The 19,844-nt window shown below is 46.8% G+C and overlaps 1 protein-coding gene across 1 annotated transcript in view; it reads right to left on the reverse strand.

Moving 5' to 3' along the window:
- The window catches only part of CSMD1 (CUB and Sushi multiple domains 1), a 1,512,254-nt gene that overhangs the window by 457,897 nt on the left and 1,034,513 nt on the right, over positions 1-19,844 (reverse strand). The window contains exon 10 of the mRNA XM_029933196.1: positions 18,825-18,946. Within this exon, the coding sequence (XP_029789056.1) occupies positions 18,825-18,946 (122 nt within the window). The remainder of the gene's footprint in view (positions 1-18,824; positions 18,947-19,844) is intronic.

Consider the following 19,844-nt stretch of genomic DNA (forward strand, 5'->3'; position numbering starts at 1 on the left):
GGACTATGACAGGGCTGGAGCCCGCGGACAGAGGGCCAGGGCGCGATGGGGGGGGGGGACTATGACAGGGCTGGAGCCCGAGGACATAGCGCCAGGGCTCGATGGGGGGAGGGGGGACTATGGAGAGCCTGGAAGGACATCGTCAGGACATCTGATGTTTTACAGGGACGGGTGACAATTCACGGGAGTGCTTTGAGTGCAGGAGTCCAGATCCATGAGCCTCCAAGCTCCCAGAAGGGGCGATCCTGCACGGGGCTTCCGTGAGGCACGCTGTAATTACACTGTCAAAGTCAGCAAGAGAAAGGAGGAGGCTTACATATAAGGAAGCCCCGTGAGAACAAGCTTTGCCCAAGTGAACACACAGAGGAAATGATAAAGATTAGCACAGAAATGAATGAAATAGGGGACAGGAAAATAAGAGAAAAGATTAACCGAACTAAGTGTTGGTTCTTTGAAAAGATAAACTAAATTCACAAGCCCTTAACTAGACCGACCAAGGAAAAAAAAAGAAGAACTCAAATACAGAAAGTTATTAATGACAGAGGAGAAATTACACCTGACATCACAATAGATATAAAGGATCATAAGAGCCTACTATGGACAATTATACATTGGCAAGCTAGAAGAAACAGAAAAGTGCTTAGAATCCTACAGTTTACAAGACTGAATCAGGATGAAATCTAAAACCTTAATAGACTGCTATGAGTAAGGAAACTGAGTCAGTAAGCCAAAAATCTCCCAATGAAGAAAACAGCAGGACCAGATGGCTTCACTGGTGAATTTTACCAAACATCTAAAGAAGAATTAACATTAATCTTCTCAAACTCTTCCAATAAATCTATAGCTCAATAAGCCAGTAAGTCAAAAAATAAGAGAAGACTCTTATGCTCATTATTGGAAGCCACCATTACCCTGATACCAAAACCGAAAAGCACCTACTAGTAAAGAAAACTAGAGGTCTTATACATTTGGATCATTTTTTTCTTATTTGACAATTTTACTTTCTGATGATAATATAGTCCCAGATTTTAATAGTTTTCAATCAAACACGTGACCATAAATTGGCTCCTGGAAATCTGGAATTAAGGTTTTCTCAGCTGTGGCTGGGTCTCTGGACTTGTCCTCATGGGGCATCGGACTCCATTCACGGCTTCCTGGCTGCACTGGGACCATACAGTGCTCCCCGCTGGGCCTTCTGTGCTGCCCACTTGTTTCTCCTGGAAAACACACCCCCTCCCTCAAAGCAGAAAAGCCTCAAGAAGCTTTCGCTCCAGGAAGCACATCAATATCTCCCCCAAACTCCCATATTTAGGCCACCAATTTCTGGATGACGAACCCAGTGGATTCAGAAACCAAAGACTGGTGGAATTCTGGAATCGGCGCGGGTAAATCCCAGTTCCTGGCAGGGGCACAGGAGCTGCTCCACGGCTGCCGAGATGGTAGGTCTGTGCCCGGAGGAGGACGGGCAGGGTGGCTGGGGGAAGCCTCGGATCGTCCCTCGGCCCAAACACAAGTCAGAGCATCTTACGTGAGCAGACTCACCCAGACAACTGTCTCCAGACTGACGTGCCCCCTTGTCCCACTGCAGCATCCCGCTGGTGTCGCCCCGAGTAACTCTCCAGTCTGCACCTTCCTTTGACTCTCACTGAACTCCTCTGAATGACCAATGTCTCTCGCTTGGGGCCATTCAGCACCTGGGCTTCCTTAATCAGCAACCACAGGACAGGTCTTGTGCGAGACTGGGGTCTTCAACTTTAGCCACTGCGTGGAGCTGACGCTCAGGGCGGGGCACACGGACTGAGCCCCGCTCGCGAGTCGGTGGTGGAGGCTCCCCAAATTCGTGCCGAGTGAGACTGGCCGCACGCGGTGGAATGGAGGCTGGGGGGCGGCTGGTAAAGGGAGAGCCATGGTGACGGGGTCCCCTTTCCTCTGAATCATCTCCCCAAATCTCCCGAGCATGTTGCCGAATGGCTCATTTAGGCAAAGAAGCTCCACTTTGCAATAAGATATTAAAATGAAAATTTCACTGTAAAGGAGCTTTCACACACTGTTTCCCAGCTGGATGCGTCACACCTGACATCACTGTATATAAGGGTGAGTTGTGTGGGTTGATGGGTAGATGAAGTTTCTGTATTTTCCCTATCTGCTCATTCAGTTCTGTGTGTCTTCCTGTTGTTTATATTTTGTGACCACTTGCGTCACACACGTATCTGAGGGACCAAAGTGTCAGTTTCTGAAGACGAGGTGTGAAGTAGGAGCTTTCTAGGCCTGTAGGACAATCTGATAAGGTTGGTGGTACAGGGAGGCTGAAGGAATCACTTCGCGGCGCCAATGCCACACGAAGGACCTCTGCCCACACGATGGAGGCCGCGTGCCAGGGGTCTTTCTTGGGATCCAGGTCGCTGTGCACCGCCGGCGGAAGACACCTTACGCAGCACCGGGTTTGGCAAAACTGAAGACACTTAACTGCAAATCACCGCCACTTGATGGGTAACGATGCTGATGACTGTAAACGGCTACTGGCAGGAATCTCAAACAGAGTAAAGCTTTTGCTGAGAAACAGAAAGTCACCCTGGTGGAAAGGCTCAGCAAGCAAGTCATTCAGTAGCAGAATTTACTGACCAGAAACGGCAAAGTCCAACAGTTGGTGAAACCGTAGTTATGCAGCATGAGAAATTATCGTGAGTGTGTGCACAGTGAGAATTCTGAAATAAAACACAATACAGATGCTGGGATAGTCTCTCCCCTGTGCTGCTCCGGAGTTGACCCGGGGATGACATGTCCCTGAACGGAGAAAGACCTCTATGAAACAGCTTCTCCGTCAAGGCCACCATCTAAAGATCTACCAACAAAACTCAGGGTGAAATGTAAGGATGTTTTTCTGCTTTAGATAAGCAAAGACCAAGACGCATTTAGTGACTTGTTTTCTTGTCCAGACACACGAACTTGTGGAGAAATGAGTTAGTGTCTGTACGATGCTCCCCGACAGCTGACCTCATGGGAAGTTCTGCCTGCACCGCTGACACAAAGAAACAAAAACAAAGGAAGCTCCCTCACAACCCGCTCCAGGTGGGGGACCTCATGAGGAGCTCTGGGCATTGCTACCAGAAATAACTAACTGTGGAAGGAAGAGAGAGACGTGTTTTAGAACGTTTCAAGACTGGGCACCAGAACAAAGAATGTTACCTACAGTGAAAAGAGCTGAAGACATCAGCGTCCAAAGTCCCTTCTCATCAAGCGAGCCCATTAGAGATCTCCTTAGCCCCATGGCAAACATGATCTGGCTTCATGTGATGATGTTACTGAATTTAAAAGGAAACTGGAATATTGGAGAGACTGTGTTGCAAAAGAAAATCCTAGAACCTTTCCAGTGATGCTTGGGTTTTGGACAGGGAAGGATATCCAACAGCTCCTGTCATTTTCAGACCTTCTGGAAGAACCACAGAATGGGACTGACTGGTATTTCCCCTCTGGTCACAGAAGTGGTCAGCTGGGCGGGGAGCTAACACTGCCTCCGAATCTTCTGTTCTGGACTTTGAGGGAGGAGCAGGAGAGCTTGCTGCGGCCGGGTCCGTCTCGCCTGTCCATGCTCCTGGCATCTGAGGAAGAGGATCGACCCCGGTGTCTAAGAAAGGGGGGCCCTTGGCTGCACGACGTGTGAGCAAGCGTCTTGTTCTCAAGCACCCGGAATGAAGACAGAACTCTTTCAGTAAAAGAATGAAAGCCTTGTGGGCTTAGGTCAGATTCAAGCTGAGAACATACTACTGTGAAGCAGGAAAGAACAATTTTCACATGAAAGAGACACACTTGGTTTTCTGTGTGTGGTTATAGAAAACCCTACCTGTGCGTGCACGGATTTATGAGAGAGCGAGAGACCGACAGCAGTGTGTCCGATTTTCCATACTTGTGCATAAATTTGTGCTCGATCATGCCAGGAGCCAGAAAATACGTTTTAATCCCATGTAAAATTGTATGGTAGGCTGTATTTCTATTCTTATTCAGTTACTATTTACACAGTAACTTTACTGTTTCACACTAATAAACTTGAGCCTGAGAGACATATAATTTAACTTACATATATTTGTTACTTTTAAGTCAAAGCCACCGAGCCTACCTTTATGAAAGAAATAAATTCTGTTTTGTCTTAAACCTTTTATTTAACAGAAACTATGATGTTTTTCTTGTCGGTGTTTAACATTTATGATAGTAATAAAAGAAAAAAGTGGGGCGCCTGGGTGGCTCAGTCGGTTGAGTGTCTGACTTCGGTTCAGGTCATGATCTAACGGGTCGTGGGTTCGAGCCCGGTGTCGGGATCTGACACCTCAGAGCCTGGAGCCTGCTTCGGATTCTCTGTCTCCCTCTCTCTCTGCCCCCCCATGCTTGGGCTGTCTCCCTCTGCCTCTTAAAATTAAATAAAAAATGTTAAAATTTTTTAACGAAAAAAGTTTAAGAAATGTAAATAAGGCTTTTATTAGTTTTCTTTTATAGACTTTGACAAAAAGTCATTTTTTGTTGTTTAAAGACAGAAAATTCGTATTTCAAATGCTATCACATACCGTGTCTTGTTAGCATCTCTTACAGTAGAAATCTGTAATAAGACTGCGGCCTATTTGAAAATAGTTTTCTTAAAAAGTTTGCGTCAAGGAAAAGCAGGGAGATCCTTTGTCTCCTCTGCCCAGAGGACGAAGCACCCAGAGGCATGGGCTGTGGAGCCGCCCGGAGCGGTCAGGCCCGGAGTCAGTGCCGCTGTCCGCCCGCTGGACCCTGCCCAGGCTGGGGGCTGTCGTCTGTGGTGAGGGGCCGGTCAGTGCGCCGGGAGGGCAGAGCCGGGGGCTGCGGGGGGAGCGGTCCGAGCCCCATCACCACCGCCTCACCCCGCGCCCCTGCCCTTCCGCACTACCCCGCCCGCCCCAGCACAAGCTCTTTTCACGCCCACCCTCTCTTCCAGCTCCGCACCCTTTGGAAGGAGCATCACTGTTGTTAGGACGACGGGCTGGCCCAGCCAGGCCCACAGTGCCCCTCACTCCCTGCAGCCCGAGCCCCTGTGACCAGAGTGACTGAACGCCTGTCTGCACCAGTCTGCTCCTACAGAGCCTGCCCCAGGCACCCAGCCAGCACTTCCTCCTCTTGGGGCTGGGCGGGGTGGGGGGGGGGTGTCTGATGTCCTGACATCACACCCCTCCCCTCCCTGCGCTCCGCCCCCGCCTCCCCCCTAAGGTGCAGAGGTCTGCCACACTTTGCGTTCCTTCTAGACCAGGCCTCCACAAACTGCAGTCCACGGGCCCACACAGCCTGTGGCTGGCTCCGCAAGGCCTTGGTGACAACCGTTTCTACGATCGTTTCTACGATCGTTAACGAGTTACAGGAGAAACACAGGCAAATACTGCTCAGACAGGCATGCCTGCAAAGCCCACGACATTTCCCACGGCACCCTTGAGGGGAGAAGTTTGCCAAGCCCTGTGCGAGGCCACATGGGCTCCGATGGTAAGATCTGGCCTCAGAGCAACCGGATGTGACGCACCACTGAAGTGCAACCATAAGACTGAACATATAAATAACGGAACTCGTGGATTTCCTGGAAGAAAAAGGCAAACAATTCAGGGAGTTGATATATGTGTTTCTGATGTCACTTAAATGCTCAGGTTTTTTGTTTTGTTTTTAATCTTTATTTGCTTTTGACAGAGACAGAGAATGAGCACAGGGGAGGGGCAGAGACAGGGAGACACAGAATCCCAAGTAGACCCCAGCCTCTGAGCTGTCCGCACGGAGCCTGACCCGGGGCCCAAACCCACAGACCACAAAATCATGACCTGAGCCAACGTTGGACAATTCACCTACTGAGCCAACCCGACGCCTCTTAACTGCTCACATTATTACCTTTCACTGTAATTCCCCTTAGTTTTGATTGGAAAGGTTTCTAGGGAAAAGGCTCAGTAAGGGAGGAAGAGAACGAATAAAAGTATCCAGTGAAAACATGAGGGGCCACGGAGCAACCGTCCCTCCAGCCACCCAGTTCCCAGCCTTGGGTACTGACCTTCTGGTCTTTTCTTCCCGAACGCATCCTCAGCAAGTCTTCCGAAGCCTCTTCCTTCCAAACGGATCCAATCCTGAGCACTCACTACTCTCCCTCTGCCCACCTGTGCCAGCCCCGCTGGCCTTCCTACTGCTTCTCTTCGTGCAGCTCACTCCTACCACAGGGCCTTGGCACTGCCCGCCCTGACCTCCTCTTCCCCGTCCTTACATCCTCCCGGGCTCCGCTCAGGGGACAGCCCCGCACACAGTCACGAGGACACATCACACCCACACTCCATGACCTTGACCTCATCAACCTGTGTCCCTTTGTTCAGGTTTACTCATTCATTTACTTGTTTGTTTGCTTTTGGGGGTACCGTTCAGCACATGCTGTGCAGCACTGTGATCCTCGCCCTGGACATGTGACACACAGACCCTCTGCAGATGTAACTAAGCAACAAGCGGACACACACACAGGCACACAGTTCGTGTGCAGATGTTGGAAACCTCTGTCTTCTTGGTGAAAGCCAGATGCAACCTCGCAGGCTACTGGCTTCACAGTGTGAACACAGTGAGACCCGCCCCTGGGGACAGGCAGGCACCCGTCTGTCTGCACCTGCTGTCAACCCTGGACCAGCTCTGCTTCCAGAGCTGTGGCAGCACTGGATGGTGGTCACAGAGGCAGACCTCACCTCCTTGTGGTCCAGGTTTCTTACCTTTAAGGTAAACTTTAGGAACAGAGCCAGTGACCAAGAGTGCTTAAGGATTCGGCAAAATAGTGAATGGATGTCTTTCTGTCTCTAAAATCTGTTGATTTCTTAAGTAATGTTAGCTAATATCTCCGGGCATTTTTTTTTCTTCTGTATTGTAGCATCTCCCCTCCCCATCTTTAAGATATCTGGAAATTCCAAAGAATGAATACACTTTTTATGTCAAAATACATTTTAAAATTCATGAGCCTGAAAATTCATTAGCTTCAAACCTTTGGGTCGACACACTGGGTAAGTGATCCAGGATGCAGTGGATGAAATGAATGTATCTGTCCACTGGGAACCCAGGAGAACAAAATAGATTTTACTGGATAATATGTGACTTCCCTCACAACCAGGTTTGGTGAACACCCTTTGCTTCCCTACTTGTGACTTCTGAATTGGTCAATGTCTTTCCAGATTGGTTTTTCAGAGACAGAGAGAGAGAGTGCACAAGTGGGAGAGAGAGGCGGAGGGAGGGAGAGAGAGAATCTCAAGTGGACTCCACACTCTGTGCAGAGCCCCACGTGGGACTTCATCCCACAGCCCTGGGATCATGACCCAATCCAAAATCAAGAGCTGGATGCTCAACCCGACTCAGCCACCCAGGCATCCCATCTACTCAGATTTTTTAAATAAAGATATAAAAAGGTTTTTTTAATAATATATTTCACTATTCATAGCTGAGGTTTGAGGTTTGTTATTCTGTTATTCCGCCATCCACTTGCCAAATTCCAGATTTGGTCTTAGAGACTGGAGGCTGAGGCTAGCCGTGGCTGGACCTGAGGACAGAACCCTCAGTCCTGCGGGGCTAGAATGGAAAGGATGCCCCTTGAGGACGAGGAAGGGGACTGTGGACACCCGCTCGGAAGTGCAGGACAGAACGGCAAGGCCAGCAGAGCAATAGTGCGGAGAGCTGCTTCACAGGCACCGTGGGGCCCTCTCCAGCCTCGCAGTTGGACCTATGTAGTCGAACCTCTCCAGCAGTGGGCCTCCGGGACAGGGCACAGGGGCGTGGCTCCGGGGTAGGGCACAGGGGCGTGGCTCCTGGGCAGGGCATAAAGGTAGGGCACAGGGCGTCCAAAGGGAAACAGCATTTCGATTTGGAAAGAAGGACAGAGGGTTTTTGGAAACTTAAACACTCTCTGACATGAACCCTGAAAACTGATGGTTTATACCATAGAAATGTTCCCTTTAAAAATCAGATAAGCATACAGACTTTTAGATTTTACATATTTTTAAATACAGGGATCTTAACTCACCATTACATTTTGAAATAAGTAGTATATATCAAATTAGGGGGCTCTCAAAAATGTCAGTTTAGAAAGAACACCTTTAGGCACTTGTAAAGGTCCTTCTGAACTGTGCTAACGTTCCTTCAGGTAACATAAAAGTGTCCTAAGCAGACTGCAAACATCTTCAGAATGGGTCAGCCTGAGTAAGACAAATGGAAGTGGGAGACCTGTGGATGCTGACGCAGAGGATGTTTTCCTAAGTTGGGAGGCATCAAACCTGACGGGCGTGGTGCAGGTCTGTTGGTGCCGAGTGTTTGCATCGGCATGCTCCGCCCACAGAGCCCGCAGGTGCGGCTGCCCTGGGGATCGGGAGGTCCACGTACACTGGGCCCTTGCTCTCGGTGAATTCAGTGTGCATACGCTCCACTGTGTGCATCAACATGTAAGAACAGAACTATTCTCATTAATTTTTAAATGTCAATTTTATTTGAAATGGATAGAATTATAAAAAGTTACTTATTTTAAATGGAAATGAATGATGCTATTTCTTGACATTACTGAAGGTAGAAAAGGTATTACATGTTGAAGACACCCTAGAGGAAGGTTACTATTCCAGAAGTAGTTTGCCCCATATTTTAGACACGCCATTTACTGCCCATCATGTGAAGAGACTGTAAGGCGTGGCACTGAAGAACTGAATGTATTCAAGTAATAGATAGGTTAGACTCCTAAAACCAAGCAGCCAGCCAACCAACTGACCAGCCAACTAACCAATAAATTATGGAAAGGGGAAAACCCCACCAAAACCTTACTCTGAATGTCTTTCATCAGATAATGTAAGGTTGGGCCAAGTACAGTAAAATCAATGTATGGATACATGAGAATATACCCAAATAGGATCTGTACTGACATAACAGTATTTCAGAATTATGGGGGTTCCATCATCACACACTGGCTAATGAATTAATACACTAGTCACTTTCCTTCAGGGATTAAAAAAAATAAGGCTTATTTATTTTGAGAGAGAGAGAGAGACAGCATGAGTGGGGGAGGGGCAGAGGGAAAGGGAGAGAGAGAATCCCAAGCAGGCTCCACACTGTCAGCACAGAGCCAGATGTGGGGCTCGAATTCACAAAGTGAGATCATGACCTGAGCTGAAATCGGATCATGACCTGAGATCAAGACCTGAGTCAAAGAGTAGGAACCACCCAGGTGCCCTCAGGGTTTAAAATGTACATTTACTTGAGCGAGAGAGGAGGAGGGCAGAGAGAGGAAGAAGGAGACTCCCAAGCAGGCTCCACACTGTCAGCACAGAGCCTGATACGGGGCTCAAACCCAGGAACTCTGAGATCATGACCTGAGCCAAAGTCGGACACTCAACCCACTGAGCCACCCAGGCGTCCCCATTCAGGGATGTTTTATAATAACTTAGGAGGCCGTTAACTGCCTCTTCAGATAAACCAGTTTATAAAACACAAACTATGTGACACAGGTAGCTGATTCGTAACCTAATCTTGTATCTGCTTAGTGCCTTAGCTTCTTCACGATCACAAGAATTTGTCAGAGAGACCAGACGCCTCACAACTGAGAACACTAGAGAGGCAGGATGCCCACGGCAGCCGAGGCAAGAAGCAGCTAACGGGGAGGGCAGGACTGTGCGGATTTTGAGTAGTCAACAATTACAACCAGGACTCTGTGGGGCCCGTGACGATAGTAATCCCGACCGCTGCAGCACCGCTCATGAGAACAACCCTTTGGAGACAGCTGAAATATCTATTAGCTTGGAACGGCCAAACAAGTCTTAGGACACTAGTACTTGCGGACACTCTGAAGACATTAAAGTGAGTAAGTAGACCTTTAAACAAATAGATCTAAAGAGATGTTCATGTTTTACCAAGTAAAAAATAAGCAAAGAATTGCAAGATATTAATAATATTTGTATTTACATCATATGTGTATATATAGTCCTTCATATGTACATATAGATGCACACATTAATACTCACCTTATAAATACATGAAAATACAAACATCCATACTTATATAGTCACAGGAAACAGATTCTTATGTAGTGGGGCAGAGAGGAGAATTTAATTTGTTCATATATTAAATGATAGAATTTTGATGATATTTATTTTCTCTGTGCTTTATTTTCTAAAAAGAACTGAAATATACATTTATACATTAGAATAATAGTATGTCCATATGTGTGCTCTTGAGGGTTGTATTATGAATTCGTTACTACCGTTTCTCATTCACATCTAGGTCTAGAGAAGAGATAACATATAAAAAGAAGATGGGCAAGAAGCATTCTTTATGAGAGCAGCAGCTTGAGGCAGAAACGAGGATCGTATTTTATTGTAGAAGAACAAGGAAAGGAAAAGCCTGAAGAGAAGGAAGGGACCTGGGGTGGGGAAATGGGCAACATCGCTCAAAGGGCACAGACCGTCGCGAGATGAGTGATCCTGGAGACGCGATGTGTAGCCTCCACTTGGAATTCGCCAAAAGAGTAGACCGTAATTACTCTCACAATTAAGGTAACTCAACGACCTTGATGTCAAAGGAAAGGTAACTTTGTGAGGTGATGACTATGTCACCTGGCTTGCGTGTGGGAGTCACCGGCACAATGTTTACATATATCAAAAGTCATGTTTTAGACCTTAACCTATACAATTTTGTTTTAGACCTTAACCTATACAATTTGCCAAATATACTTCAATAAAACTGGGGGAAAGGCTGCAGAAGCACATCCTATAGCTCTGAATAAACAAATATTAGACATAGTCTTAATATGTTGACTTTATGATTTTTAAATGTCATCATTACAATAAATTTCTCCTTTCAGTTCAATTCTGCCATGGCAACCTCTGGCAACTGCATTCCAAAATAAAGCTGCTTAAGATTAACATTCAGCAAAATGGAGGAGGAGGAGGAGGGGAGCCAGGAGGACAAAGGCACACACTCAAAGTGGCAGGAGACACCTTGAAAACTTCTGTCGAGTTTACTGTGACGTGTGAGCCGGGCACAGTGACACTCAGGGTGCACCCGAAATGTGTGCTACACACACCGCCGGGTCTGGGCAGGGTGCTGGCCCGGGGAAACCTGCCTTCCGCCTGCAGAAGGGCCGGAGCCGGGGACGGGGAGCTTGCTGCTCAGCAACCCAGTACTGGGGTGAAGGGCGGTGCGAAGAAGAGACGGGCTTAGAACCGAAACAGGCAGGACTAGCTGGTCCCAGAGCTGCCCCCGGGATGAGAATCTGAAGCGAGACTCCTACGGTCACCTTGACACGGAAGTCCGTCAAAGGACTAAGTGAGCCGTCAGTAGAAACAGCCGACGGATGGTGACACCAGGTTTCACTGAGTTGGCGAGGGCTGTTACCTAAGCCTGGCCATGCTCCCTGGACTACTGACTGCTTCAGAACGTCCGCCGACGGAGACAGACTGGGAGAAAATACTGCCAAAGAGGAGCGGAAGTGGTCGGAGCCACACGTCAAGAGACCCGGGCGAGGACAACGGGAAGCCTCCAGGAGGTACCAGGACAAACCAGGACACCAGCCCACTCTGTGATGCCGCCAGGAGAGAACTCTGCAGGGGACGCCTATCCCGGGGCGAGAGGACTCAAGGCCGGGCGGTGTCCCGGGGAAGGACGCCCTGTGCCTCCTCGCTGTGACGCCGAGAGCCAGGAGTGTGGAGGCAGAGCGGCCTGCGGGCAGGCAGTGCTGGGGGAGGCCGGTGCCGGCTGCGGACAGGATGGGGCGGCAGGCCTATGGACAAGCCGCGAGAAGCATCGGGAAAGGGGAGCAGAGGCGGACAGAGCCAGCAGGATGCAGCGGAGTGCCGCCAGCAGGTGGACAGAGACAGAGCGTCCGGGACCAGGGTGCGATCTGCCAAACCCTTCCACGCAGAGTCACACAGACATCCTCCTCTCATCCTGGAGACATGAGCGGTCGTGAAGGCCGGAGCCTGGAAACCGTCCCTGAGGACGTAGCTAACTGCTCCCCCGGGCACAGCTCCAGTGAGGGTACCCAGAGGCGTGCAGGGCTGGGGCAGGGCCAGGGGCAAAGCGCGGGTGCCACATGATTTCAGCTGCCCGCAAGAGCTCCGTATGTGCACGGATGAAGCCTGCTTCGCTGAAGACCCTGCATGGCTGCCGCTCGTGTCCCTGCCTCCTGCATCAACTCAAGGTCAACTCATTTAGATATAAAGTTATAATATAGATGCATGTGTATATATGCTTGCTTCTGAGGACTCTTAACTCAGATGGGAGGGGTGTGTTTCAAGTATGTGTCAATCATAATTTTAGATTTCTTTTTTCATTTAATTATTTATATACATTGTCTATATATAAATATATGTGTGTATATATGCATACACACATGTATATATCAGGATGCATATCTTTGGTGTCATATATTTCTAGATGAAATGTATATAGTTGAGTATTTTGATCACTGCATCTATATAAGACTCTGCAGATCAGTCAAATGTGATATTAAAATTGCTTCTAGAGGTGCATTGGGGGCTATGTCAATGCAGTATCCTGCTCTTGATTTCGGCTCAGGTCATGATCTGATGGTTTGTGAGTTCAAGCCCCACACTGGGGTTTCTGCTGTCGGCACAGAGCCTGCTTCAGATCCTCTGTCTTGTTCTCTCTGTGCCCCTCTTCTGTTCGCTCTCTCTCTCTCTCTCTCAAAAATAAACAAACCTTACAAACCCCTGTCTTACTCCATATATGCCCTCCTTCCCTAAGACTCCTCACAATACCAACAATGCCAGACATTGGAGCTATTCGGAACCATAAATGTCCTAAGTGGATTTTACAAGCATGAAATACTTGATTAAGAACAGTTTCGTTCATCATGGTAGAATTTAGAAATGATCCTGTGAGATAATCTAATTGGTTCAGTCATCTGAAAAAAATGTGTCATATGAAATATAAGCCTTTTCTTCAACAACAAAACATTCCTATTGCAAATAAGTTCAAACTCGCTTCCCTGACTTCAGTGAAGGCGCACAGGGGAGAGCCGCCCTCCTCCCATCATCGGCCCTCTGAATGGACGGTGTGGCACCACGTGCATCTTCCTCCTCACAGGCGTGTTCAGCTCAGCATCTGGCCACAGAGAGAGGCCACAGGGCAGGAAGCACCGTGCCGCCCTGCCCCCACACTGCTGGGGGCCGACCGGGCACTTCTGAGAGCTGTCAACACACTTCACACTTCAGTGCAAGCCCGCAGAAACAATTACCAGGCCATTAACACAGTCTTTCCAATTCACACATCAAACCATCACTCAGAGGACTGTGAGGGCATGCAGAACACAGTACTCAGACATCTAGAATATTCTCTTTTAAGTGTGCACCATTGGGCCACTGACCAAAATATGGACCAGCAAGAATAAAGTAATGCAGTATGGGGAAGCCAACTGCTGGGAAAATACTAACCACAGCTACACCCAAAAAACAAATGATCCAGTGAAGAAATGGGCAGAAGACATGAATATACACTTCTCCAAAGAGGACATCCAGATGGCCAACAGGCATGTGAAACGATACTCAACATGACTCATCATCAGGGAAACACGAATCAAAACCACACTGAGATACCACCTCATGCCAGTCAGAGTGGCTAAAATGATAAATCAGGTGACTATAGATGCTGGCGAGGATGTGGAGAAATGGTCACCCTCCTACACTGTTGGTGGGAATGTAAACTGGTGCAGCCGCTCTGGAAAACAGTGTGGAGGTTCCTCAAAAAACTATCAGTAGAACTCCCTTATAACCCAACAATAGCCCTGCTGGGGATTTACCCAAGGGATATAGAAGTGCTGATGCATAGGGGCACATGTACCCCAATATTCATAGCGGCACTTTCTACAATAGCCAAATCATGGAAAAAGCCTAAATGCCCATCACCTGATGAATGAATAAAGAAGATGTGGTTTATATATACAATGAAGTGCTATATGGCAATGAGAAAGAATGAAATCTGGCCATTTGTAGCAAAATGGATGGACCTAGAGGGAGTCATGCTAAGCGAAATAAGTCAGGCAGAAAAGGACAAATACCATATGTTTTCACTCATAGGTCTAACAAAAGAAACCTAAGAGGGGACTATGGAAAGGGGAAAGGGGGGAGGAAGAGTTGGGGAGAGTGAGGGAGGCAAATCATGAGAGACTCTTGAATACTGAAAATAAACTAAGGGCTGAAGAGGGAGGGGGGAAGGGGAAGGGAGGTGATGGTCATGGAGGGGGGCACTTGTGGGGAAGAGCACTGGGTGTTATATGGAAATCAACTTGGTAATAAACTATTTTTAAAAAATTAAAAAAATATTAACCACAACTGAGCTCAATAGGGTCAAATGTCCCTTTTGTGTGATATGCAATAGACGTACCACTGAAAATAGTATTTTGTTATCTGGTAGCATATTAGTACAAAATATGTGGCCCTTGTTAGAACCCAAATAATATGAAGACTTGTAGCATTGCTGGCCTGAAAAAAAAATATATATAAGGGGTGCCTGGGTGGCTCATTCTGTTCAGCATCTGATTCTTGATTTTGGCTCAGGTCAGGATCTCCTGGTTAGTAAGATCAAGCCCCACATCGGACTCTGTGCTGACAGTGGGGAGCCTGCTTGGAATATTCTCCCTCTCTCTCTCTCTCTCTCTCTCTCTCTCTCTCTCCCAAAACAAACAAAACCTTCAATTAAGGCACCACCTTCTCTCCAGCGATATAAAACAGGACAAGCCTGGTCATAATTACAGTCATTTATTAAAAATCATTTATTAGTTCTCACTACAGGCCATCCAATGGTGCAAGAGAGTGTAAATTCAGATGTGATTGACACAGGCATGCTTTCAAAAGGGAATTTAAGTAACTTATTTCATTTCATTTAAAATTCCTAAGATGTACCTTTATGTTTTGTGCCATTAATAAACAAATAAAATACTCTTTAAAAAAACACAATGTTTAATTGTAGCTTTGAGCAAGTTAGGAATTGATCACATAAACCTAGTGCTGTTTGGGGAATTTTTCCTGTATTTTGGGAGATTTGACCATTTCTCCTGCCTTCTGTTGAAATGCTTGGACTATGGAGGTAATCTCTTTACATGTACAAGTGCCTTCAGGACTTATGTGCACACAGATGTGCACACAGACACGTGTCTGCAGGACATATGTGCACACAGATGCGTACACAGACACGTGCACACAGAAGTGCGCTGGTGATTCATATGCGCATACTGACATACATGTGTGTAGACAGACTGCGCCCGCATGTCTTTGTAAGGCCTCCAGACAAAGCAGTCTACCTTTCACCTTCCTAATGGACACCCCAGGGATGGACTTTGAGAGCATGTGCTGATAATCCTCTAACCTATAACTCATCAACCATAGAGGAGAGTCTCCGGAACCTGGTCACACAGCGTGTCACGAGTTTTCGCTGAGACAGCCGAATTGCTGCATGTGTGCTCAATGCACTACATTAACCAGTGTCTCATTACTGAATTAATTTCTGTTGGATTTTTACTAGACTAGTACGGCAGGAGCAGTTGTGCTTGGCTGTTTAGAAATCTGCTTCCCCGCTAAACTGAATCTTCTTGAGGACAATTTCTTTTGAACTTTCTGCCTAGAACACACTACATAACAGGTTCTCCTAAAAATATATATGTATTTAATAGTTTTATAATTATTAGTTATAACTAATATATTATTTAATATATAATTATATATTTAAAAATTTTAATATTTACTTATTTTTAATAGAATGTGAGCGGGGAAGGGGCAGAGAGACAGGGAGAGAGAATCCCAAGGAGGCTCCACACTGTCAGAGCAAACCCCGACCTGGGCCTTGAACTCACGACCTGTGAGGTCATGACCTAAGCCAAAGTTGGGCATTGAACTGACTGAACCATCCAAGTGTCCTGATAAAATAAATAAATAAATAAATAAATACACACACACACACACACACACACACACACACACATTTCTAGTATTCTTTATAAGATGATATCCACAATATGACAAATTGTAATATTCATTACTACCAGACACTGAGCTTTCTATGATAATTATCTTGTACAAGCAATTTTATGTTAATGCTTCGCATAAACTGACACATGTCACTTGGTTATATAACAGCTTGTCACTGGGTTACATAACAATCAAAGTGAAAACAAGACCAGGAAAGACTATAAATCATTAAGAGATTAACATTTCAACAAAAGAGGAGATTATCAACTAATCTCTGATTGACATTGGAAATTGATTTTTGTTTTCTATTCCACCTTATTTCTCAAAAGTTTGCAAGTCAAACGTACAGACTGAGGAACACCAACACTTCCTACCTAGAATTCTCTGTTAATGCTCCTAGCAAGTCATTGTCTGGGAATCTGTATATAACCACTCTTTTCTCTTATGCTCAATATGTAATATACCTTCATCACCATGTGCTTAATCGGGAAGCCCCCTTATTTGGAATGTCTCCCAAGGAATCAAATTAAGCCTAATTATACTTAATGGCAATGACTGCTTCTTAATTTGGATGGTAATTCTGCTTAATTGAGATGCCTTCAGGTGTCTAAGTGGTGCTCCAGCAAGAGTACTGTGCACGAGTGCATCAACCTGGATGTCTTGCTTCTTCTCTGAACGTTTCTCCACAATAAACAAAGAAAGGTAAAGGATTTACTGAAGCAATATAACACAAGATTCCTGAAATGAAACTTAACTTTTGAGTGTTTGGCACCAACCAAATTTATATAAAATCATTAGAAAAATCTATGTAAATGCACACAAAGATGAGTTGGAAAAGCAAAACCCCTGAACCAGAGAAATATGTGAGTCCAAACGGCACGTGTCCATTACTCTATTTATCATCTTGCAGTCTGACCATGTTGGAACATTGTCAGAGAACACACTCCATCCATTTTATCAGACTTCAGCCTGCTAGAGTTTGGCACAGGGAAATAACGGGGTCTGAAGTGCATCATCAACAAAATATGACCCTCATAATAACCCAGATTCTCTCTCTTTAACATTTTGCTTGTATGGTGTGGTAGACACAACTGGGTTGCCAAAATCATCAGCCCTGCCTTCTGCCTTCCAGATGCTTCTTTCCTCAGGCTCCCGAGGAGCTGGACCAGGGGCATTCGACTCAGGTGGACCTGAAGGCAAGTCCACTAAGGACATTCTAGAAAATTCCACCCATTTTTTAGAAACACATGGCTCATTTCTCCAGTGAAATGAGAGGGGGCGTAACTCATGTAAGTCATGTAAATTCCCAGCAATGTTCCTGAGCTCCTGAATTAAACCTGAGACCTCACCAGCCCCCCATTTTGCTATGTGAAGTAATGCTTCATCAACACTTTGCTAATACATATAGCCCCACGCATCCTACCGACGCCCAGAACAGCCTGTCACGCCGTGTCCTCACGGCGCCCCTCGCAGTGCCGATGGACTCGGAGCTGCAGTAATAACGGTGTCTTACAGAGAGAGCTGACGAAGATCGTCACAGGCCAGGAAAGAAACACATGTGCTCTCATCCTCCATAGGAGCAAGATGGCCAGGACACCTTGAGCACCTGCTTACATTCCTTGGATCTCGGTTTCCTGTCTGTTGGGTGAAGGGTTCAGACAGTAGGAAGTCTAAGCTTCCTTGAACACACAGATTTCAATTACTCTAGCATGCACAGGAAAGAAAGAAACCCAGATATATAGGTGTGTGTGTAATGCACAAACTATTCACATTATTTATATGTGGTTTGGGTTTAAATGGATTTTGGAATACTGTGGGGGTGTTTCCCAGATTCCCTGAGGACTGACGCTGGAACCACAGCCTGACCTATGACAACAGCAGGGTCCACTGCTCCCTCCATAAGAGGACCCACACTTTACAGCCCTGCACCTGACACACAGAATTGCAAAGCCCCCATCATTCATGACAGTGAGGCCCAGTCCCCCTCCCACTGACACAGAGAGAAAGTGTGCCACCAGCAAGAGTCTCTCCGACCCTATTTGGCTTCTCCACAGGACACCGTGCACATCCCAGATCTTAGCGGCCAACAGCACACTTGTGAATTCCACATTCACCTCTACCAGTTACAGCCACTTGAAATGAACATACAGCAGGTGCCTCACTGCCATTATGCCTAAAACCAAACTCATTATCTCCTCCCATTAAAAAAATCCTGCTTCCTGAGGCCCTTTCCCTGATTCAAGGGAGGGAGGATTTATATTCTTCCAAATTAGAATGATCTGGGGAATAAAATAAGGTCACTATTAACATCGGTGCAGGAAATGCCCATGTAGGGTAGAGTGCCCCTGGTGGGGAGGGGGCTGGGAGGACTGGAACATTCCCTCATTCTGGTGAGGGTCTCACTGCTCCCCCCAAAGCCACTCTCGATTCCAGCTTGATTCCACTGCCCTCATAGTTACTGTACTGTATCCTTAAGAGTTGGTAAGAGAACAGGTATTAAAAGTTCTTATCGTAAGAAAACAACGTGGTAACTATGTGAGATGACATATGTATATTTTATATATCGAATAATTACATTATACAGGCCAATGTTATATGTCAATTATATCTCAATAAAACTGGGGCGGGGGTGGAGAACATAGACATAACCTCCAGAGCCAGGAGGAGGCAACCGTATGAGCAAAACTCTCTTTATCCTGAGGCCCGGACTTTTTCCACTACGTGTGGGTATGTGTGCTCAGAAGGCGGCATGAGCTCTGACTTCACGCAGCAAACCGCACGGGCACACCACATTCACAAACAGCGGCCGAGTCAGAGCACCCATGGCGCCGGCGGCTCCGGGCGGGGAGGTGGAGGCCTTACCTTGTCCGGATCGCTTGTGGTGATGACCCACACGCACTGGGCGTTGTCTTCGTACTGAACCGGGTAATTTGGGGAGGTGATGATGCCGCTGGGCCCACGCAGATTGGATCCGCATGTTCTAGCTAGAAATACACAGAGATGGTATTACTTTCTTCAGCATTTTATCTGTGTAGTGAAGACAAAATAGGCACATGAAACATCAAGTTAGCTGTTCACCGATGATGATAAAATGTGGTTCAAGAGTGCAGGTTGGCAAGTGCGATGGGCTCAGCCATCGGGACCCATTTCGGCATCTGCAACGTTAGACGGGAACTCTATGAAATTTCCCAAGGCATTACCATCCACAGAATGACCATGTCACTGATATCACCATGGACGGTGCCAGGTCACGTCAGTCCATCTCAAACCCAGGCATGATTCCGAGAGTCTGTACATTCCTTTGGCTGGACGCAGACTCAGTAAGATAGAGGGGAACGGGCAGGCAGCTCCGGAGGACCCCCCCCAAACACACACACACCATGCTCTACGCTGTAGGACAACCTTGTCCTCTCCCTTCTAAACGCGGATCATGTGATGGGTCATCTCCAAAGTCTCTTCCAAGCTCTATACTCGATTCTACAGTCAATTATACACATTTCCTTATAGCACAGGGCAAGCAGGAGATTAACATATAGTTGACAATTTAAAGGAAGAAAATAGAAACAGTGGCTCTAGAAAGAGAAAGAAACACCCTTAAACTGAAAGACCCAGCAAACTACAGAAATGACACAACCTAACAAAGGTTAGGATTATATATAAATTTCTATTTCAGGGGTGTCTTGCTGGCTCAGCTGGTTCAGCATCAGATTATCAATTTTGGCTCAGATCATGATCTCACAGTTTATGAGACTGAGCCCCACACTGGGCTCTGGGCTGACAGTGTGGAGCCTGCTTGGGATTCTCTCTCTCCCTCTCTCTCTGCCCCTCCCCTGTGTTCTCTCTCTCCCTCTGTCTCTGCCCCTTCCCAACGCATGTTCTCTT

Source organism: Suricata suricatta, chromosome 1, assembly GCF_006229205.1.
Source record: "Suricata suricatta isolate VVHF042 chromosome 1, meerkat_22Aug2017_6uvM2_HiC, whole genome shotgun sequence".
In the NCBI taxonomy this organism is placed as follows: domain Eukaryota; kingdom Metazoa; phylum Chordata; class Mammalia; order Carnivora; family Herpestidae; genus Suricata; species Suricata suricatta.